The 24633-nt window shown below is 42.0% G+C and overlaps 1 protein-coding gene across 1 annotated transcript in view; it reads left to right on the top strand.

The window, feature by feature from the left end:
* LOC126158410 (bone morphogenetic protein 8B-like) overlaps positions 1 to 24633 on the top strand; it is a 151609-nt gene that overhangs the window by 26868 nt on the left and 100108 nt on the right. The window contains exons 2-3 of the mRNA XM_049916441.1: positions 6455 to 6626; positions 11061 to 11206. Of these exons, the coding sequence (XP_049772398.1) occupies positions 6455 to 6626; positions 11061 to 11206 (318 nt within the window). The remainder of the gene's footprint in view (positions 1 to 6454; positions 6627 to 11060; positions 11207 to 24633) is intronic.

A 24633-nucleotide genomic window follows, 5' to 3' on the forward strand; every position in this document is an offset into this window, starting at 1 on the left:
AAGCAGAGCCCAACGTCAAAGGCAATTTATAAGCACTTTATTCGAATATCTCCAATCTAGTAAACGTCGTAAGACCCATTTTTTTCTGCGAGTACTCCACCATATCGTCACTTCCCACTGTATTTACAGTAAAAGATATCCGTGTTTAAAGTAATCTGTAAGCCTTGTTTCTCCATCTTCAATAGCTTGTTCTTCTTCCAATAGGAGATTACGTTCTTCTTTTGTAGCAATCATTTCTGTCAAATTGTCCAGTTTACATTTTTACTTTGACCTCAACCACTTCCAGTTTTATTTTGTCTACATGTCACACTTTAACTGCACTTAAGGAAAAATTTCCGTAGTAGGATACAGTCTAGGTCTGTTCCATATATTGCTTCTTTTTCTTAAGAGTAGGAGAATAACATTATCTGTGGAAACTAATCCTTCTTCAGCACTACCTATATTTATATTGTGGAGATCAGTGTGCTTGACTGAGAAAAATACGTTTCTCCTGCTTTCACATAACACTTATATCTTTGTGGGAGTCTGTATCAAGAATTTTCGAATAGCTTGTTGTTGTTGTTGTGGTCTTCAGTCCTGAGACTGGTTTGATGCAGCTCTCCATGCTACTCTATCCTGTGCTAGCTTCTTCATCTCCCAGTACTTACTGCTACCTACATCCTTCTGAATCTGCTTAGTGTATTCATCTCTTGGTCTCCCTCTACGATTTTTACCCTCCACGCTGCCCTCCAATGCTAAATTTGTGATCCATTGATGCCTCAGAACATGCCCTACCAACCGGTCCCTTCTTCTTGTCAAGTTGTGCCACAAACTCCTCTTCTCCTCAATACTATTCAGTACCTCCTCATTAGTTATGTGATCTACCCATCTAATCTTCATCATTCTTCTGTAGCACCACATTTCGAAAGCTTCTATTCTCTTCTTGTCCAAACTATTTATCGTCCATGTTTCACTTCCACACATGCCTACACTCCATACAAATACTCGATGTTAACAAATTCCTCTTCTTCAGAAACGCTTTCCTTGCCATTGCAGTCTACATTTTATATCCTCTCTACTACGGCCATCATCAGGTATTTTGCTCCCCAAATAGCAAAACTCATTTACTACTTTAAGTGTCTCCTTTCCAAACCTAATTCCCTCAGCATCACCCTACTTAATTCGACTACATTCCATGATCCTCGTTTTGCTTTTGTTGATGTTCATCTTATATCTTCCTTTCAAGACACTGTCCATTCCGTTCAACTGCTCTTCCAAGTCCTTTGCTGTCTCTGACAGAATTACAATGTCATCGGCGAACCTCAAAGTTTTTATTTCTTCTCCATGGATTTTAATACCAATACGAATAGCTTATAAGGACATAATTAACAGTATAGGCAGACAGAATATATTTTATAATCTTTTGTCTGTCTTGATTATCTGGGAGGTTTACTTGTACTACAGTCACTTTTGTGTACTCTTTGTTATCACAGTAGATAAATTGAAAAATGCTGTTAAATATCAATCTGCAACTGTGGTAAGCTATCCGATATTTCATACCACATAAAAGCTATTGGCACAGAGTACAGTGTAGCATATTGTAAATAACCGGCAATGTTCCACAGGGTTAAACACACCATATATTCTGTAGTTATAAATCTTAGCGTCCACTCTAGTAATATCATGTTCTATAGCAACGGAAGACTTAAAAGTTTCTTATAGATGCATATCAGACACACTTTATAAAATCGAACAGACTTAAACAATTCCATATTATAGAAATTATTCCTGTAAGTGGAGATAGGGTGTTATGTGTACATAAAAGAAAACTGGAAATGGATGGCGTCACGGTCAGATCGTAAACCGGACAATTTTATGAAAAAAAAAGAAGCAATACCACAGAGGAAGAACATAATCTTATTGGAAGAAGAGCAAACCATTGCAGATGCACAAAAAAGGCTTTAAACACAATACATGGGAAAATCCGTATACTAACAGTGAATACAAGATATCAACATTTACTGTAAATAGCACGGAAATGACCATATGTTGGAGTACCCGCAGAAAACGATGGATCTGAGGATGTTCACCACTTTAGAGGATATCCTGTGTTTATAAACTACCATTAGTGTTTGGATCTGCTTAAAACGGATGATTACACTGTGCCTAAATGTGGTGGTCTCATCATTATGCAGCACAAAAACTATTTGCAGAGTTTAAAAGGGATGGAATCACTACATTTAGTTATCATCGTCTGTGTGCACATTATGCTAGAATATGGGGAAGAGTTCACAACGTATACATAAGAGGATTACTATGCACGAAATAAAAGGCAAAATGAAAAATTCTCAAGTGTACTCCTCTAGAAGAAGCGTTGTACATTATTTTTCATGTATGATACATCACTGTGTCCAGTGCTATTTGGATTACAGTTATGTGGAGAATGTCTGACTGCTGCATATGCTGAGCCCAGTGATTTGATTCTAGCAGTTCTTGTATCGGTTCTAGCCTGACTAGGTTTTGACAAATAATACAGACTACTTCGACTTTGAAATAGCTGTCTCGCACTTAATTTGATGGCGAATCGAACCTTACACCAAGTGGGTACAAAGATCGAATGACAGTGGTGTCGAGTGCCACCTGGGGTATAGAGAACGAGATGGCCGACTCTGGGGGTAGATACTGATTTGTTGTTTAATTTTTAATGGCAGATGAATACTGGGCTGTGATGGGTGAGTAAACTAGTGTGCACGTTTGGCTTAGCAGCTCTCTGATCGACCTACTCCAGAGAAAGAGGCACAGGTGAAGAAAGAGTGAAAAGTGTGTGTGTGTGTGTGTGTGTGTGTGTGTGCGTGTGTGTATGTGTGTTTGTATGAGTATGTGCACATGTGGATGGTACTAAGATAGTATGGCGCCAAGCTTATAAATCATGAGCCAGGAGCCCCATATACAGGATGGAGAAAAACTGTGTGACGAAATTTTAAGCCTAGATAGCTGGTGCCAGTAGGAACCAGAATTACTGATGTTGTGTAGGTCGACAACGAACAATTTTTAAACTACGGAAACTTGGCGCCACGAGCTCCGATTGGCCGCGGGATTGCCCTGTTGCCGTATGTTCTGGGCTACACATTACCGCGAATGCTTTCCCTGCCAGAGATCGTGATGTATCCAACGCGGCCCGCACACTCGATGGTAGCGCGACAGCCTTCCACTCCGGGGGCGGGCCTGGAGGCGAATCTGCCGGAGTCCCGATACATTCATTGTATTTTCATGATAAGACATACCGGGAACAAACCCATCAACAACTTTCGGAAAGCGTTTGACTCGGTGCCCCACTGCAGACTCCTAACTAAGGTGCGAGCATATGGGATTGGTTCCCAAATATGTGAGTGGCTCGAAGACTTCTTAAGTAATAGAACCCAGTACGTTGTCCTCGATGGTGAGTGTTCATCGGAGGTGAGGGTATCATCTGGAGTGCCCCAGGGAAGTGTGGTAGGTCCACTGTTGTTATCTATCTACATAAATAATCTTTTGGATAGGGTGGATAGCAATGTGCGGCTGTTTGCTGATGATGCTGTGGTGTACGGGAAGGTGTCGTCGTTGAGTGACTGTAGGAGGATACAAGATGACTTGGACAGGATTTTTGATTGGTGTAAAGAATGGCAGCTAACTCTAAATATAGATAAATGTAAATTAATGCAGATGAATAGGAAAAAGAATCCCGTAGTGTTTGAATACTCCATTAGTAGTGTAGCCCTTGACACAGTCACGTCGATTAAATATTTCGGCGTAACATTGCAAAGCGATATGAAGTGGGACAAGCATGTAATGGCAGTTGTGGGGAAGGCGGATAGTCGTCTTCGGCTTATTGGTAGAATTTTGGGAAGATATGGTTCATCTGCAAAGGAGACCGCTTATAAAACACTAATACGACCTATTCTGGAGTACTGCTCGAGCGTTTGGGATCCCTATCAGGTCGGATTGAGGGAGGACATAGAAGCAATTCAGAGGCGGGCTGCTAGATTTGTTACTGGTAGGTTTCGTGAATCGCTACAGAGGAAATTTAGAGAACCAGCATTTGAGGCTGACTGCAGTACAATTTAAAAAAAAAAAAAGGTTCAAATGGCTCTAAGCACTATGGGACTTAACATCTGAGGTCACCAGTCCCCTAGACTTACAACTTCTTAAACCTAACTAACCTAAGGACATCACACACATCCATGCCCGAGGCAGGATTCGAACCTGCGACCGTAGCAGCAGCGCGGTTCCGGACTGAAGCGCCTAGAACCGCTTGTCCACAGCGGCCGGCAGGACAACTTTACTGCCGCCAACTTACATTTCGCGGAAACACCACAAAGATAAGATAAGAGAGATTAGGGCTCGTACAGAGGCATATAGACAGTCATTTTTCCCTCGTTCTGTTTGGGAGTGGAACAGGGAGAGAAGATACTAGTTGTGGTACGAGGTACCCTCCGCCACGCACCATATGGTGGATTATGGAATATATATGTAGACGTAGATGTTAGTTCGCGTACAGAAAGTCATTTACAAATTGTGTCGGCCCTGAAAAGGGCCTTTTTTCTACCTAGGACATAGTTTACTTAAAGCATGTGCTAGAACTGGCGACCCTCTGACGCGACACAAGCTTGGTAACGTCGAACGGTGTTTTGCCAAACTCTTTCAAAGATTATTGGCATTGCTCTGATGTGATGGCGGCATGTTGAATTTGACCCATTAATTCCTCTTCGTTTCTAGATGGCTTGCGTCCGGGTGGGTGATCTAGAACCTTGAAGAATGCCCACAGGGAAAAATCTAGTGGCTAGAGGTCTGGTAATCGCGTGGGTCATGTCACTAAGAGCACCTCTGCCAATTACCCGGCCGTCGAAGAGTTCATTTAATATCTGCGCACAGCAAGACTGTTATGTGCGGCGGCCCCATCACACTGCGACCACATGCGTAGCCGTATGTCCAGGGGAACATCTTCCAGCAGACCAGGTAGAGATTCTTGCAAAAAGTGAAGGTAATTTGCTTCGATAAGTCTAGGAAGTGGACGGACCGGCCCAATCATATGGTCACCCATAATGCCTGCCCTAATGTTGAGCAAAAATCGTTCCTGGTGTCCGTGAACGTACGTGACGTGACGATTTCCCCTTGCCCAGTAATGAACGTTTCGAGAGTCGTAAAGGCCATCCCGATTGAAGGTGTACTCGTCGGCAAACAACAAAATGGCGGGGAACAAAACCCTGGCCTGTGTTCATAGTCCGCCACAGGAGTTAGGTCTTGTACAGTGTGGAAACTAAATGGATGCCGGCCGTCATCCCTCAAAATCTCCCAGACTAACCGTAACCCCCATGTCGAGTCCAAGCGCTCGACTACTTGTCGTAGTTGCTTCCTCGAAGCGCTCGAGAACAGTCTCTTCAAATGCAGCATCCCGTTGTGTTCGAGGTCTTCCAGCATCATCATGATATCCTGCTAACAAACCAGTGTCGCCATGTCGCCGGTGAATTGCTGTAAACGTTTGCGGTTGTGGGTGGCGTCTTGCCGGGTACTGCCCATCATTCAACCATCGAGCTCCATGCGCATTACCGTCGACTAGTCCATAAACAAAAACAATATCTCGTTGTTGTTCAAAAGAATACTGAACCACCATACTTACTGTATGACTAAATCATAGGTGACGTTTGTGCTCTCCGAAGCGAAGCTTACGTGTGAATGCCTCTGACGTGAGGTGGAGATAAACAGCGTGACCTATTCGACACTTGTGCGTATCACGTTGCGACAGTGACGGGGCGAGGGACGTTTTTTTGTGTGAACCGACAACCATAGTGCTGCCCGTCAGCCGACGAACGGCAACAGGGCAACCCTACGGCCAATCGGAGCGCGTGGCGCCAAGTTTCCGTAGTTTAAGAATGGTGCGTTGTCGACCTACACAACATTAGTAATTTTGGTTCCTACTGGCATCAGCTATCCAGGGTTAAAATTCGTGACACAGTTTTTCTTCATCCTGCATACACTACTACTGTTCCATCTAATACAGGCAACAAGAAATGTCTGGCTGCTGTACTATGCAAGTGATTTCACATATTTTAATCAATTAACTCACATTTCATATTTTTTACCGAAAATACGTTGAGCCGTTATTCATATAACGACAAATACGGGTTACGAAAAGCTCCATGAATGTCCCCCCGTTACATATTTGAGAATGGTTTAACAGCAGTTTTCTAAAAATCTGAGTTCATGAAACATATTACGTTACATATATGAGAATGGTTTAACAACAGTTTTCTAAAAATCTGAGTTCATTAAACATATTGGACAGCAAAATCTTTATTAGTTGTGGTTGAATAATATTAAATGAGTCATCATGTTCCACAATAATGCTCACGAAACCGTAGTGTACAGAAATTCCCGTATCACCGATATGCCGACGAGCGATAGCATGCAACAGTCAGGGCCGCTGTCAATGTTACAGGTACTGGGAGTACCTCTGGCGGACGGTCACCATGGGAGCGCCCACTCTTCGCGACCGCAGGCAGCACCAGAATACATGACGAGGCTGTACCACGCAGTCGTCGACGAAGATGGCGTCGCCAGGGCGCCCAATCCTTACAATGCACGTGTAGTGCGCTGCTTTCTGGAACGCGGTCAGTACTTCAAGATACGGCACAACTTACTGTATGTTCTCCAGTGTTTATTAAATCCCAGACACGTAATTTTAGAAGATTCTCCTTCTTATAATCAACTTCGCAGGCGCATTGCAACACGCACCCTCCTTCTTATGAGTCACAATCGAAGCGTAGAGCGTCCTAATCTTAAGAGATGACAGCCACCTGAAATATGAATCGTACACATTCCCTTGGATCAAAACGAGGCAGTTTATAAAGGGTACAAACTAAGTCGTTTACAGTACGGAATCAAAGGGCAAATACTTCTGGTACTTAATAACAAGCAGCCTAAAAAAATGTTCATAGTTACACACCCAGCTTCAGCGACACACCCAGTTTTATTTTAACTAAGTTACCAAAAAAAAAAGTTTTGTCTTGCACAACTAACAAAACCACTGCTCAGTATCATTACAAGAACAGGGCATCATTGCACACACTGGTCGCACCAACATTAGGACCGACAGCGCGATCGCCGGAACCCGTAATTCACAGTTTTTTCCTCTGAGCATGTGAAACCACAGTCGTAACTTACTAGTACGTCTTGAACACTGAACATAACAGGGTCTTCATGCTAAGGTGACAGATTTTGCGTCTTCGTGCAATAGAAACTAGGGACCCCCGACAGAGTGAGGCAATACTTCGTTGTAATGCATGTATCAACGTTTATGGGCACCAGTTTGAATCGTTTCTCAACTGCGCTTTCAATGAATGAACACTGTGCGTCCAAGTGCTGACTTAGTCGCAGCTAATACGGACGCCTCTGACATTTTCTTTGCTGCATTAAAATGCCTGTTTAGAACCCCTCCCTCTAACACCGGTTTTGATTTTGTCGACAACTTATGAACACTCAGAATATGTATTGTGACTGACTTTTTTAAAATTTTATTTTCCCTGCGTACTGGCTTGTGTGGCAAATGAGGAACCAGTATACAATTTAATGGACGTATCTACGAAATGACTTACAAGCAATATTTGTTCCTGAAAAGACGGACGGGAGCAGTTGGAACCCGCTGTAATTGAAACCCGGGTCCTACAACTTTAATAGCATTATGGACGCTGCCAAGCACAACGTTCTGAAGACCTTTAATCCAAGAGCCCTGATAAGGCTAGGCGCAAATTGAGATGCATATAGCACGTGTGGCGCGACGCAGCGCAGCGCGCGTTTTTGTAAATTCACAGGTTCAAATGGGACCACGCCGATTGGGACCTGACGCGACTGGGACGCGACACGTGCCTCCGCCGGGTCGAGCGACGTGGTTGCGGCACAGTTTCTCGCGCCTCGCCCCACGCGAGCACTGCGGGAGGGGTGTGGCAGGGAGCGGGAAGGCAGTCCTGCCAATATGCTCACTTCGGCTTGGCGCATATGGGCAGTACTGCCCGTCCTGAAAATACAGCCTTGTGGTATACTGAATTTTATTACCACTGAGAAGTGTTTCGTTTTTCGCCGTTCAAGCGCTCCATTTATTTTCGTTAGTGCGTAATAGTTTTCAGTTACGAATATCTGTGCAGTTCTTTTGTTTTTTTTTTTTTCTTCTTTTGAACAATGCACAGTTCAGCAGCTGGTGAGCCATTAGCCACTGGGATTATATCTTCTGCCTCCACCATGTTTTCAGATCGTAAGAAGGGACAGACGATTCGTCGTGAGGGTAGTGAATAAGGAAGTAAGGAATATTATAAAATCACGTGATTTAGAAGCAAGGCAGGAAAGTAAAACAAGGTTACCTACTTGCTGCCTGTTATGCTGATGTATCTCTACGATCTGTTGCAAAAAGTCGAAAAGGTGTGATTTCCACAAATATGACCACTTTTTGCTTCTGGTAAAAGGCGTCCAAGATATGAAGTACGTGAAGTTTCACTATCGTTACTTGGATATGGATGTAAAAAGAGACATTATACTATGTACATGTAAACATCACATTTCCACTGCAAGTTAGAAACAGTCGAAAAGCAGTCACAAATAACAATGTTTTAATTGCCTCGCCGTGATGAGAAAAAGCATTTCAATTGTTGCATACACATTATCAGCATTAATAAACTAATTATTCAACAGGCTACACAAATGAAAAATATGGTCGGTATTTTTACGAAAGGAGGAATATCCCAAAAGAGTGTGGTGATTAGATATATTTAATTTGTTGAAATACTGCTGACAAAGGCAGATCTACTTTCATGACAATGTTTTTCGAACTCCAGCTCACAAGGCACACATGGTTACCTTGTACATTCCTATCGCGCGCATTATCCTCCGCTGCTGACAATACACTGACCATTGTGTTGTGCGACAGATCAATGGTTTATTTTTCTCAGTAACAACTATTTTATCCGCGATCACACATTGTGAGTTTGCCAAGCCGTAAATGAGTAACCAACATCTGGAATGTGCCTATCATTCAGCCTGAAGGAATGCTCATAATTATTTTAATACTGTTCAGATCAAGAGAAGGAACAAAATTCTTAAAAAAATACGATGGGTTACGGGGATTCATCCAAAATACCAGCAGAATTGGCAATTTATTTTTGTGTGAGTTGTTAACCTTTTCTCATTCGAAGAAGCATCACCATTTATGAGTAACGACCACAGCCCTCTTGTTGGCAGGTTTAATTGTTCGTCCTTTGCCAAAACACAGTATTATTTTGCACGTACTCATCTTAGCTATTGCGACACAATTCTGAAACAGAGTGCCTCATTAAACAAGTAATTGGCAATCACCAGCTTACGAGAAACCTCATAGTGTCGGTTTGCAGTAACATAAGAGAAGAAATTTCATGTTTATTTTCATACTCGCTAGCTGTCGATAACTCTTAAAAAGTTAGTCACTGGAGTGAAAAAAATAAAACGGGAAATGTAAGTAGTGATATATCACCATAAATAAGAAAGTTCCGTGAGTTTACGAACTGGCAAAATACTGTCCTCCTTGTGTGCTATCATTCACCAAACTTTCGTTGCGATGTCTCGAGCGGTTTAGGAGATATGAGAGATTTGCGAGTATTTCATTCTCGCGGACGTGAGATCGGAAGTGAGAATGCTACATAGGATCTATTTTCTCGAGATCGGAGGCAGATAGAGACCTCCTCCCACGTCTAAACAAAAATTCAACATGTTAACTAAATTTCATACGCAGCAACATATGGTGTATACGCACCAAATGCAAAATCTGCTCGACCCTTATTTTTCATTGTAAGCTTTTCGAATTTTGAGTAGCGTTTTACTAAAATGTATATACCATAATAAGTATGACCATTAACGAGATGCTTCGTTTCTGTCAGCGCAGGGCGTCGTCAACTGGCCCGTGCAAATACGTTTACGCGTCTCAATATGCGTTGGACCCCCGCGACATGTGCGGAACGTGCGCGTCGCGCTGTGGTGTCGTGTCGCGTCTCACGTGCTATACGCGTCTCAATTTGCGCTTAGCCTAAGGATTTAATCCAGAACACTGGTGCAATGCCTGATGATTAGGAATTTTATCCCTTATGGGCCAAACATTGGAGATCTTTTTTTTTTTTTTCCGGAATGAGATTTTCACTCTGCAGCGGAGTGTGCGCTGATATGAAACTTCCTGGCAGATTAAAACTGTGTCGGACCCAGACTCGAACTCGGGACCTTTGCCCTGCCCGCGAAAGGCAAAGGTCCAGAGTTCGAGTCTCGGTCCAGCACACAATTTTAATCAGCCAGGAAGTTTCAAATTTTTTTTCTTCAAACCAGCTGGCTCTTGAGTCGAGGGGCACACCACACCACAGAATCTAGCAAGATGCAAAGAAAATTCGGGTCTTTCTTGCACTGTTGCTGCAATATCAGCGAAATTTCTTCTTCCAGAATGATAACGCCCGTACTCACAACATCTACCATCACCAAATGTGCTTTCGTCATCTTTACTAGCTTCCACCATAATCATATCTTTTCCCAACTGAGCATTTGTGAGATATAACTGTAACGTCGCCTTATCCGATCTAAATTATCAGTAATATCGCTTGACTGATTACGAGAACATGTGAAAATATCACAGGATATTATGTCGCGCGATGACACTGCTTATGTCTTTGATGGTCTTCATTCCAATACTCACTTTATTTCAAGAAATACCACGATACTGAGATTGTTGTGCAAGTAAATCTGTTCACACACACACACACACACACACACACACACACACAAACCATTTCCCATTTTCGGTTAGTCTCGTAGTTACCAAATACTGTCTAGACTTCCAAACGAAAGTGACGAGCAAATTTCTAAGAACGGGAGGGACTAATAAGAATACACACGAAAAAATTTTGATTTAATTAAAAATTCGTAATATACACACAGTAAATAACTTTCTTCCATCATATTAATGAAGCTGGATACCACTCTTCCATTTACTTCCTCAGTGTGTGTAAGTGCCTAAATGTTAGTAATACTGTTGTTTGTTGCAGGGAGCGAGCGAGAGGATGTATTCCTGTTCAACGTGACGGCTCTGCCCGCGGGAGAACGATTGTTGCAAGCGGAGTTACGAGTTTACCGGCTGCGACATAACCTCCGGCACTCTCTCCAGAGTAACGACGAATCCCACGAACTTCTGGTCAGTACGAACTGCACGTCTTCGCTATTGCTACAATCCTTTTCGGGGGAATCCTGCCTGAAATCATATCCTCTACTGAGTAACAGCGAAAATGTTAGGAACAGAATCATCTCGTACACGACTCCGTCAGATTTTTTGACGTCGGCGATTTGTTGCTCACGTCGACGTGTAGTATATTGGGTATGATCTCCACCTGATGAAAACGCGCACTAATTATCATATGATAAGCTCAAAGAATCTACATTTATGCATTCAGGCTGTTGTAATAAAATCATTAAAATAAAGCCTGCTAGTTTTGAAAATGCTGCTCCCACATACTCCAGTGCTATTGGAATGTCATCCAGGTATCTTCCACAAAAAGGAATACACTAAACGAGCTATTCTAGGTATTTCTGGAAGATCGTAGTAACATTAGCCTGTTACAACAATACAAGCGAAGAGGTGTATATAGTACTAGGAACTGTATCTCTGCGTCCAGAGGCGTACATGAATAACTACACTTCAGGTCTATTTTGGAAAAAGAGTGGCCCCTGGCCAGTTTTGCTAGTAAAGCCTCCACTCGAGGAATGGGTTGCAAATCTACTTGCCGAAACCCAGTTTCGCCAACAAAAGTTCAGAGATTTTTCACGAACATTTTATGAGTATTTTATTACGTGATTCGTTACAGAGTATAATGTAATTATGATTTATTGCCAGCCGGTGTGGCTGTGCGGTTCTAGGCGCTTCAGTCTGGAACCGCGTGACCGCTACAGTCGCAGGTTCGAATCCTGCCTCGGGCATGGATGTGTGTAATGTCTTTAGGTTAGTAAGGTTTAAGTAGTACTAAGTTCTAGAGGACTGATGACCACAGATGTTAAGTCCCATAGAGCTCAGAGCCATTTGAAGCTATTACGATTTATTCCATTTGTTTCCCCAATTATCTATGCTTCTGTGTAAATCTATAAATACGCCTGTGTATCAGTGTCAACAAAGAACGATCGCTGTTGGAAAAACGAGCCCAAGCCATACTGAATGGAAGCGAAACTAGATGGACTTAGCGCAGCTTGGAGCCAAGAACGGCGCAACGGGAAACGAACATCGACCACTGCTCGTCGCTGACCTGCTTGCTAAGCAACCCAGCAGAAGTCGCTCCTCCCATATCATCAGACTTCCGTGTGTCAAGTGCCAATATGCTGCCGTGGGCCACACTTTGGGAACTCCGACTTGACCAACTTCCACGTCATGACAGCCACCCCAGTCATTGTCTCTATTCCAGAACATTTTCATGTGACACACAAACGTGGACACTTCAGCACAAATCAGTCAGGAGAAGCTAAATTTAAACCCCTCCTGGACCACCCATCATCATTAAACAGGTGGGCACCAACGTGACGTGCAATCTGTGCTGGCCAATGCCATGTCGATGACACGGCCATCTCTACCGTCACCAGGTTCCGGACCTCTGTCTGACGCCTAACGTCCGGGTGCTCGGACCCTTCGCACTCTTCATGACTTCTACACGGAGCGTCAGCCTTCAATCCCCTGCCGAGGTATCATGAAGGGCTCCCATTCCCTGCACAGCTGGGCGAGACACAGCCTGACGTATTGACAGCACAGCAGCTACACTGGGCCAGTATATAATGGGCCAGGTACCGCGAACCTTACCTTGATACAGCCACCGCAGTGGAGGCGCACAGTCAGTGCTATCACTAACTAATACGGGTCTGGAGACGCTGTGGCGTGTTTTAGCCTCACTCGCCATCGGTTCTAGCAGCTTCCAAGTCTAATGACTGTAAACAAACAATAATAAAGAAGTAGCTACTTGTATTTATGGACTGCCTTCTGCTGTTGTTCCTGCATCCATCTTCAGCAGAGAATCGTCGCCCACACCCAGACATCCCTGAAGCTCCATCACAATTGACGTCACAAGCGTGCCTCTTCTTTCGGCCGCATTATAATTGTACCTTATTATAACTGGACTCAGAAAAACTGCTGAAGATGACAATGGACGAACCAGAAGACTGTAGCCGCTTGTATAGTTCAGCAGCAATGATGTCCTAGGCAGAAATATGAAGTGCTACTTTCTGAGTTTTTTTGAGCCTGTATGATTGTTTACCTCCTTTCTTCATCCTTTTCATTTTATTTTGGTTGTACTGGCTGCTTGTTTTGATATTAAGTGGGCAGTACAGATAAACAAGGTTTGGCTCAAGATGCGATACAGAACGTGATAAATCAAGTAGCACAGTTGAAGATACAATTAGGGCAACTAATGGAGGACATGAGGGCATGGTCACATGCTAGTCCACCCATCCTTAATACTAGCACCGCTTCGTTGATCATTCCATTTTCCGGAAAATCAAGGGCAGAAGTCTTTGTCTTTTTTATAGTATGGATACAGCTGCTACGTTATGAAATTGGAGTTATGAACTGTTACTGAGTGTAGCTAAAGTCAATACGATACGCTAGGACGTATGTTATGTGCCACGCGAAATTACGACAGATATAGTCATTTAACGACTTCAGGGAGGGTTTAGTAGTGATATATAGAAGGAGAAAAGCATCGAGATACTCCCACGAGCAATTTAACGGGATATTTCAGAAGTATGGGGAATCAGTAGAGTATTTTGTAGGTCACGTAAACAAAATTAATATCAATACATATGAGCTCACTGCGGATAATAATGCGAATAAGGTCAAATTACAGGAAGCTGAAAAGAGCACTTGATGTGTTCTTACAGGTTATACAACCAGAAGTGCCATATGGGGTTTGTATCGAATTCCCAAAAACTCTGAATGAAGCAGTAGAAACTGCGGTAGCTCTAGCAGGTTTGTGTTTTTTATAGTATGGAGTATGTGATGTGGTCCTGATGATATTTATCACAGATGTTAAATGTTTGGACATTCTGAATGGAATAGTCCAAACAAACATTCACACAGACGGGGAAGGCAGTCACAAAGTCGTCCTCGTTCCGCACCATTAAATGGGGTAGGGAGTAGTGTGTCCACTGCACAACTCTCCTAGTAATGGTTAGAATAGGTCACATCAGTGCAGAATCAGTGGCAGGCTTTTTTCTAACTGGTTACATAAAAAAGAAAAATGTGTAAATTCTTATTAGTTATAGGATCTCAGTTATCTGTGGAAAGTTGAAATATACTTGCTAAAGTAGAATTGAATTCGTTACACTGGAGGTTAAGCAGCATAGGATGGGGACTATTTTGACTGACTCGGTCCGGCAATGCTAGAATCCCGAGTGGCAGAAAGTAGCTTCGGGTTTACTGTATAAGTTCTCCTTACGGTTAGCAGTGACTACGAATCATACTCTACTTAGACTTCCTGATTACACTTCATGTTGAAGTGTGTGAAGTGTATATGGAAGGGGGTTATAGCAGAACTGGATGGAAAACTGTTCCATCTTTGTTCCGCAGATGGAAAACCATTACTGTTGAAAGGATTACCACTAGGCCAGGGGTAGCTGTCTAAACTGCGTACAAAGTTCTTTAAAGTCAACTCGTGGAATATCATATCAAAAGGTACTGGAAAATTGGGTTGATGTAGGAGTTGATCTGCTGGTTATGTTTGCATACAGATGAGCCTTTGCCTAAGAAAGGGGAGTTTTTTTAGAAGATGCACTTTATCCTATGTACAGGAAATTGATGGAAGTAGAGTTGTGCCTGTTCGTATTGATAAATTCAACTATCACGATGTATTCTGATAGGAAGCTTAGAAGTACCGGATGGAGATGACTTAGTTAGAAAGTTTGCATCACTCTGTACAACAAATGAACAGTCTGTCACTTTAACCAACTGAGGAGGAAAATATCGCATATAGAGGGATAGGATAAGGAAGGCATGGAGAGATTATTAGAATAATACACTAAGTTATTTGATCCTCCTAGACCATTGCCTGCCACAACACTAACTCATCATTATAGACCCTTGAAAGAGTGGCCTGTCTAGAAGAAGACATACAGAGTCCCACAGCATTTGCAAACTGTTATGGAAGAGTTTATAGACCCTTAACTTCTCGATGTAATGACAGAAGAGACTAATAGCCTCTGGCCTTTATCTGTTATTACTGCACCAAAGAAATCTTCTGATGGTAGTAAATATATAAGTTTTGTTGTAACTACCGATATTTCAACAAGGAAACTACAGATGCCTACCCATGCCCAATACAACAGGAACCTAAGATAATCTGTGACAGTGTTGTTACCTTGAACCTCGGATCTATGAAGTGGGTACCATCAGTTAGGGGTAGTGTAGCAATAACATTCGAAAATAGCATTCTCATCTCCATTTGGCGATTATCAATATCTTCTGATACCTTTTGGACTTAAAAACACGCCAGCAACTTTTCAATATCTGTTAAATGGTGCAATGAAAGGATTAAAACCAAAGTAATCATAGCCTATTTTGATAATAAGATCGTGTTCAGCAAGGATATTCAGGAGTATACAATGTGTTTATAAGAAGTCTTTGACCATTTACATGCAGCACGACTAACACTCAACCTGTAAAAATGTCATGCCGTTTTGCTAGAGATCTGTTACTTGCCAGAATTGTGCAAGCATCAATCTGCAACTTGTTTATGTCATACAAATGTAAGGTCTGTTACTTGTCAGTTACTTGCCAGAATTGTGCAAGCATCAATCTGCAACTTGTTGATGACATACAAATATTACCAACATCCACCACCCACTTTAGTGCAGAAATTACAGTCATATTGGGGCCTATCCAATTTTTGTAGAAAATTAATTCCAAAATTCACTGAAATTGCAAAATCCCTTACCCAGTTACAGAAAAAAGGAGAAAATTTTCAATGGCCACCAGATTGTGAAACAACATTGTAAAACTAAAAGATTTATTAATCTCTAGCCTCCTCAGTCCCAAGGAAAATTTTTCTGTTTTTTCAAATATTTTATTATAAGAGCATTGCATACGGGTATCACGAATGATCATTGTAATGGTAATTTTTTGTTACTGTTCATCTGGGAAAGGATTTTCCTATGTAAGCCAGCTGGACACTGGGACTCAAAGTAACTATTGACTAACTAACTACATCGTCATCCAAGGAAGAAGACAAGTTTTATATTATTTATTTATCATTAAAACATTACTTACAGAGTGTTACAAAATTAAGACACAAGAAAAACAGATTTTTCTGAAATTGCAGTAGTACATCATAATGGTTTCATTTGTGAAAGTCAAAGAAACATTTTCTGTCACTAGTTATACACAAATATACTTGGCTTTCTGAGCATATGAACTTGGTTTTAGTTTTGCAGCCCTTGTTTCGGCATCTCATCCATTTATTTTTGTCTGTAATTGGGCAGAGAGGTAAATGCTTGTTCTCACTTCTCCTAACATCTTTGTGTGGAATTTATCCTAAAATCTAGTAAATCCATGGTTGATTTCTTTCCAGCACTAATGCTTGCTGATCCTTTTTGTACTGAATCCACGAGTTCACAATTGCTGCCATGTCAATGAAATGGAAGAAGACTCTTACAGGCCACTTCTTCGTGCGTGTGGAGATTCGATAGTAGGAAATCATTCTGTCATAAAGATCCACACCTCCCATTGCTTTGTTATAGTCACTGATACTTTTAGCCAGAGGTACTTCAATGAACTCTTTTGCTTTTCTGTCCCATCTTTTCACTACATTAGTAGGAGAAGCACCAGAGAATGTAGATGCTACTATTACAGAACGATTATCGATCCATTTCAAAACAGAAATTTTTCCATCTTCTCTGACGAACTCGTCGAAGGAACGTCTCCCTCTCTTCATCAATTCCTTGTCTGCAGTGAGTTTCGATTTGAGAGTATATGGAACACGGCTGACTAAAATCGTTCCTACTGCATATATTTTTCTTTCTATCAGGTATTGTAATAGTGTAATTGAAGTGAAATATCGGTCAAAATACAGAACAAGCTCGCTGGGAACCTTACTCACCACCAGCTTCTTCACCACAGAGCCTCCCAAACTGAAATCTGGCTCTGGTTGTCCAGAAGGCCTAGTGCTTGCTCCTTGGTAAGTGAAAAAGTCGAGTACCAGCCCATCAGAAGTTGTCAGCACGAAATTCTTCAGACCGACTGGATTATGCTTGTTCTTGACATACTGTCTAAGAGATGTTTTGCCATGAAAAAAGGAATCATTTGGTACTCTATCGAAAGATAGTTAGAAACTGGCAGTGAGAGACAATTTCTCCTAATACTGTCAAGGACTGGTTGAACTTTCCATAGTTTGTTATTTCTCTGGAGTTCGTCTGGAACACTCAGATTATTTACAAAGTGCAAGTAGTTCCTCAATTTGAACATACGATTCCTTGGAAGTGTAGTTACTGCAGGGACCCTCAATCTACGAGGTGCATTCAAGTTCTAAGGCCTCCGATTTTTTTTTTTTTCTAATTAACTACTCACCCGAAATCGATGAAACTGGCGTTACTTCTCGACCTAATCGCCCTGCAGACGTACACATTTTTCACAACGCTAACGCCATGATTCCATGGCAGCGGCGAAGGCTTCTTTAGGAGTCTGTTTTGACCACTGGAAAATCGCTGAGGCAATAGCAGCACGGCTGGTGAATGTGCGGCCACGGAGAGTGTCTTTCATTGTTGGAAAAAGCCAAAAGTTACTAGGAGCCAGGTCAAGTGAGTAGGGAGCATGAGGAATCACTTCAAAGTTATTATTACGAAGAAACTGTTGCGTAACGTTAGCTCGATGTGCGTGAGCATTGTCTTGGTGAAACAGCACACGCGCAGCCCTTCCCAGACGTTTTTGTTGCAGTGCTGGAAGGAATTTGTTCTTCAAAACATTTTCGTACGATGCACCTGTTACCGTAGTGCCCTTTGGAACGCAATGGGTAAGGATTACGCCCTCGCTGTCCCAGAACATGGACACCATCATTTTTTCAGCACTGGCGGTTACCTGAAATTTTTTTGGTGGCGGTGAATCTGTGTGCTTCCATTGAGCTGACTGGCGCTTTGTTTCGGGATTGAAAAATGGCATCCACGTCTCATCCATTGTCACAACCGACGAAAAGAAAGTCCCATTCATGCTGTCATTGCGCGTCAACATTGCTTGGCAACATGCCACACGGGCAGCCATCTGGTCGTCCGTCAGCATTCGTGGCACCCACCTGGATGACACTTTTCGCATTTTCAGGTCGTTATGCAGGATTGTGTGCACAGAACCCACAGAAATGCCAACTCTGGAGGCGATCTGTTCAACAGTCATTCGGCGATCCCCCAAAACAATTCTCTCCACTTTCTCGATCATGTCGTCAGACCGGCTTGTGCGAGCCCGAGGTTGTTTCAGTTTGTTGTCACACAATGTTCTGCCTTCATTAAACTGTCGCACACACGAACGCATTTTCGACACATCGATAACTCCATCAGCACATGTCTCCTTCAACTGTCGATGAATTTCAATTGGTTTCACACCACGCAAATTCAGAAAACGAATGATTGCACACTGTTCAAGTAAGGAAAACGTCGCCATTTTAAGTATTTAAAACAGTTCTCATTCTCGTCGCTGGCGGTAAAATTCCATTTGCCGTATGGTGCTGCCATCTCTGGGACTTATTGACAATGAACGTGGCCTCATTTTAAAACAATGCGCATGTTTCTATCTCATTCCAGTCCGGAGAAAAAAAATTGGAGGCCTTAGAACTTGAATGCACCTCGTACTATGAGAGCTTCTGTGAAATTTGGAAGGTAGGAGACGAGGTATTGGCGGAATTAAAGCTGTGAGGACGGGGCGTGAGTCGTGCTTGGGTAGCTCAGTTGGCAGAGCACTTGCCCTTGAAAGGCGAAGGTTCGAGTTCGAGTCTCGGTCCAGCACACAGTTTTAATCTGCCAGGAAGTTTCATATCAGCGCACACTCCGCTGTAGAGCGAAAATTCATTCTAGTGATACATAGTTGTCGAACAAGACTAACTTTCAATAATACTCCACAAAAAATAAAAAAATAAAAGCGAATGAAAATCAGCTGTTGATTTTACGCTCCTTTTAGTTGAATGCGTGAACAGATGGCTGCACTAGTTCGATCTGCATACCACATTTGGTTTAAGACACAACAGAGCCTCAAATCAATTATTTTCCATATCTTTGATAGTGTCACAAAGTTCTTTGCAAGTCTAAAATGTTTGTAAAAATAAATCAGCATTGCATAAAAGTGCAATGTTTACATCAATTATTGCAACATTATTTTTCACATGAACGCATATTCGTCAAATTAGTAGCTATAACATGACAGTACGCCAATGTTATTTCCGTCCCTAAATAATTACAAGTAACAATCTAGATTAAGAGCTGACATTACATGTTAGGGCTAAAACATGAATATCACAAACTAACTTGACCAAACTTATAACTGCAAAATATACATTACCTAAAAATAAGAATCCAAGTGCACAAACAAATAGGCAGTCTGATTTATTGGAAGAATGAAATTAATTAGGCCTACTGTTGATGTAACTCACAATACACTCTCAAATTAAATATTTCCATATTAAATTGTTCTCAAATACTATTTTAGGAGGGACAAAGGTAATGTATTGATGATACTGTTTTGCAGTTATTTCTTGTGTTACAAACGATTCAGGTACTAGAGATCATATGCAACAACAATGTTTGATGAAGGCTACAATATTTATCGTTCAGAACGATGGTGCTAGGACCCTCTAAAAGATTTATAGACTTTTTCCTACAATCAACTATTAAATAACAGCAACATCTCATAAAAATACTCGACGTGAAAACACACGCTAATTCACACACAACATATCCAAACACAGTTTCAGGAAGGGCAGAAGAAAGTGTTTTATCACTTGAACTGGGGAATGAGTGATTTGCTTACACAACATGAAGAAAGAAAGTGACAGGGATGTAACATTACCACAGCTAATGTCAGAGACGATATCTTGAAAGCAAATTCTTTAGTAAAATTATCTATCAATTATCGAGTACTAGCACACACACACACACACACACACACACACACACACACACACACACACACACACACCAGTAATGTGGAACACACCCCTTCAGCTGCAGCTCTGAGCTTTGTATAGTTTGGGAGCGGGTAGTATGGGCCAATGGAAGAAAAATGTCCAGTAAATGTGGGCCCTAAAATGTGTACCTTAAGGGTTATAAGCAGTTGTTCAGTAGAAGAGATGCGTTGCATAGAAGCAAACATGATCGAGGGCTCATAGGTCATAAGGTATGCAGTTCGAAGCACATGTGTGCTGGGCAGTGTTTGGGTCCATATTATCACCTCTCAAAATATGGAAACCAAAGATCTTTCAGTAGCAAAAATGTGTCTCACACTGACAAAGATGACCAAGTGCTCATAGCTCTTAAGATATGCATTTAGAGCCCACGCTTACTAAACATTTTTTTCTTATTTTGGTCAATACTACAATGTCTGAATTTTTGTCACTGGAACTCCGACTCACACTGGTCGAAGGTCATTGATCCTGGCCCTGCACATAGGCTTATACTTGCACTTGCACATAGGCTTATACTTGCACATGCACATGCACATGCTTATACTTGCACAGTTCAAGATCAAGTGGTCGCCATCTTGGATTGTGACGTCAGTGGGATCGCATGCATCAATACCGTATTTAAGTGCAAAGTAGGCCAGGTAGTACATAGCCAAACTACTAATTCCGTTACGCTTTCGTAAATGCTCAGAGTTAATGCTTCGAGTCCCGTTGTATCTTGCGAGCTCTGACGTACTGGCACTTGGCAAGAAAAGAGCGGCACCAGGTGCAGAAGCCGAGCGAGACGTGTGCCTCGTATTGTTACAATCGAGGCAGTGGTGTCATAGTGAGGACAGTGATGTGTCTCATGACTGCCAAAGCCGTGGAGACACGATTTTCGTACCTTAGAATTGCAGGAAATCGTAGGCACCGCTGTGGTGCGATGGCTTTATCAGTTGGCGTTCTTGTTTAAAATGGCCATATCAGTGTTACAGGCTCTGTATGTAGCACGTCTACCGACATTGTGGTGGGTCTCTCACTAGCTACTCCTCTGTCTTATCACAAGCCTGCTGAATGCTGCACTGCTCAGAGCTAAGTGTAGCCAAAGATGAAGACGACTGCGGTTCATTAGATGACTGTTGGCTATAACATCGACTATGGGCTATGGCTATATGCTATTTAAGATCGAATGTATGTAGTGCAGCCGACGCTACTTCGAAGGATTATGCAATTTTCAATATGTCTTCAAGACCTGAGTCACACGATCCCAAAGCCTGAGCCCTAAACTCTTTGTCAAGAGCCGATCACATTACGAATTAAATTACTTCTCGAATTAAAGAGTCCGAAAAGGCAACAGCATATTCCTAACAAGCGAAATACCTTAGGCGTGAAAGATTTGTGACCCGCCCTGCATATGATAGTTCACATCGTTTTCCACACTGATTGAACTATAGTCTAGCTTTGTTTGTATTAGCAGGTGACAGCGAGTCAGTGGTTATCAGTAATTTCAAAACACCATTATTTTAATCCATAATCACAATAAGTTACTACTGTGGCGGGCCTTGACTGTTATATCTTCCTAGTTAAATTGGTCTTCCATTGACCTCTTGTAGCTGATGAACAGGCAAAAATGAACGTGTGCAAATACTTATACAAACAGCACTGCGCTATATACTTAACCTACTCCGCAGCCAGGTAGTTTCAACAGATCTTTCAAAAAAAAGCCGTCTAGTTCTGTGTTACGTTTCTTTGCAAATCGAAGCCGGACGCTGTGGCCGAGCGGTTCTAGGCGCTTCGGTCCGGAACCGCGCTGCTGCTACGGTCGTAGGTTCGAATCCTGCCTCGGGCATGGATGTGTATGGTGTCCTTAGGTTTAAGTAGTTCTAAGTCTAGGGGACTGATGACCTCAGATGTTAAGTCCCATAGCGCTTAGAGCCATTTGAACCATTTTTGCAAATCGAAACATTCTATCCAAGACCTCGTGGATCACATCAGTCGCAAAATCAAGGATAAGTCGAAAGCATAAAAATTAAATTCCGTTTTGGAAAAATAATTCAGGGTGAATGAGCATACGTAGATTACACCGCATGACTGCCGAATAATAATTTCATTTCGTACAGAATCCTATCCATAGTGTTACAACCCTGTTCATACTACTGTAAATGAATAAGACGTCGGTATTTATAACGGATTTTCCTTCCATTTTTACATTGAGTACGATCAGAATCAAGATTCCTGAAAATAAATTACTTCTACCTCGACTGTCTAGCAATGGGAACAATAAATGAGAAAAAGGAGAATAGGTATTCTGGTTATAAGAAGGTTGAAATAAAAGATGCGGGTAATTACAGTGGATTATCATTAATGTCTGTCTGTTAGGTAATTCTATCGTATATTCTTAGATCTCTCTAGAAACAGGGAAGCAGGAGTTTCTGGAAGCATCGATAAAGTGAAATACTGTTCATAAATAGGCCCTAGTTCGTAGAAAAGTTACGTATTCAAAATTTCCTATAGTATTCGGCAACATTTACCTGGTTTTTTTTCTGTCGACCACCTGCATCAAGCGTCGAAGTTGTCGATTGCATCCGACTTTGTCTGGATGCTGTCGCACTTAAATTACCGATCCTGCTACGGTACTAGAGAAGATTTCAGTTTACCAGAATCAAACTGGAAAACACTCTCGTTTATCATTGGTGGTACGGACACAGGTTCATACGAATTGTACTAAACGTATCTTCCACGATGTATTGAGCGATACACAACACAACTAGGTGGTAACCACCTAAATTTCCTAATGAGAAACAACTGCGACCTATTTGGTTGGGGGAACATTAGAGGATATAATTAGCATGGGATGTGAAGCGCTCCCTATGGTTCAATAACATTCTGTCTCATCCTAAGGCATTAGAACTGGACGGTATAATTCTGCAATGTGGTTTCCGTAGTGGTGGGATTGAATCACGGCCTGCATTTTATGCTTTGAGGACGGCCAATGCACGCCTAATCCGATGATTTCGTTAGAAATAAAGACTGTGCTGGATAAGAAATTATTTTCAGAACATTCAATCACTGTTGTCTTCGGCTCGACAGAAAAGTTGTTCCTTCCGAAGTCTTCTGCTGATCGTTCAAACGATTCGCCGTGCCGTAACATGGATGCTTCCATAATTATTCTTCGGTAAAATAATCTGAGGCTCACGACTACGCTTTATCCGTCTGTTCTGTTTAATAATCAATAATCTGCTCTCACGAAGGATCCTGACAGGGTAGAGTGAGCACCCCGAATATTGGCCTGAACCGTTGAATGTGAATGTGCCTTACACATACAAACATTAAGAGGTGCAGTAATCTTCTTGTATGTTTATACAGGCAACCGAACAAACAACGTACCTCCAAACCGTTGCGAATACAGAATACAACTGCTTAAATGATTCCCCCTCAACGTAGTCCATACTGGCTACCATTATCTACAAACCAGATTCCCGACAGACTGCAGTGGACACCTTAAGGCTATCACTAGCATTCTGAATGGTAAAATGTAGTATATTCAGAAAATTACTGCTTTAATTTCTCCTACAGTGGTAGTCGTGAGTCGGCCGCTATGGACGAGCGGTTTTAGACGCTTCAGTCCGGAACCGCGCTGCTGCTACAGTCGCAGGTTCGAACCCTGCCTCGGGTATGGGTGTGTGTGATGTCCTTAGGTTAGTTAGGTGTAAGTAGTTCTAAGTCTAAGGGACTGATGACCTCAGATGTTAAGTCCCATAGTGCTTAGAGCCATTTGAACCATTTTTGGTAGTCGTGAACACGGTAGACGCTACGGTAGTGATCTCTGCCTGGCAGTCGCCGTTGTCATCACTTGGCCGGGCATCACATTCCCTCTTTCGTCAAAATACTACTCCCATGGATACGACTCAACCGTCTTAAATACGACTCAATCGTGTTAATCACTGCGTCATATCGTATGATGTAAAACTGAAAATGCGACGCGAAATATTTTTGCGTTCGTTGATCATAATACCGCAAGATAACGTGGCACAACAATATATTTTCTACTCTTGCGTCAATGATTAGGAAGTGAAAAGGAAAAACCGAATTGCTATAGGGGAATTAAGACTCTTGCTGTTGACTACTGCCTCCTTTTCGGATGCATATGGGTGTATTCTTTCGTCATATCCTCGATAAAAATCTTACAAACGGTCTCCCTCTACAATTCTTATCTCCACCCACACCCAGAAACACACTTTCTTTCATTACCATAGTGATGATTGCTTAATGCCTCATGATGTTTCCTTTCAACCAATTCCTTCTTCAAGTTGTGGCATTACTTATCTTTTCTCTCCAATTCGATTCAGTGTTGGCTTATTAGTTATCCATATATACATCTAATCTTCACACAAGAACATAATATAAACTTTTGAAATGTGGAATTACAGAAGAGTGCTGAACTTATTTATCGTCCATGTTT

The sequence above is a fragment of the Schistocerca cancellata genome, chromosome 2, assembly GCF_023864275.1.
Source record: "Schistocerca cancellata isolate TAMUIC-IGC-003103 chromosome 2, iqSchCanc2.1, whole genome shotgun sequence".
NCBI classification, from domain to species: domain Eukaryota; kingdom Metazoa; phylum Arthropoda; class Insecta; order Orthoptera; family Acrididae; genus Schistocerca; species Schistocerca cancellata.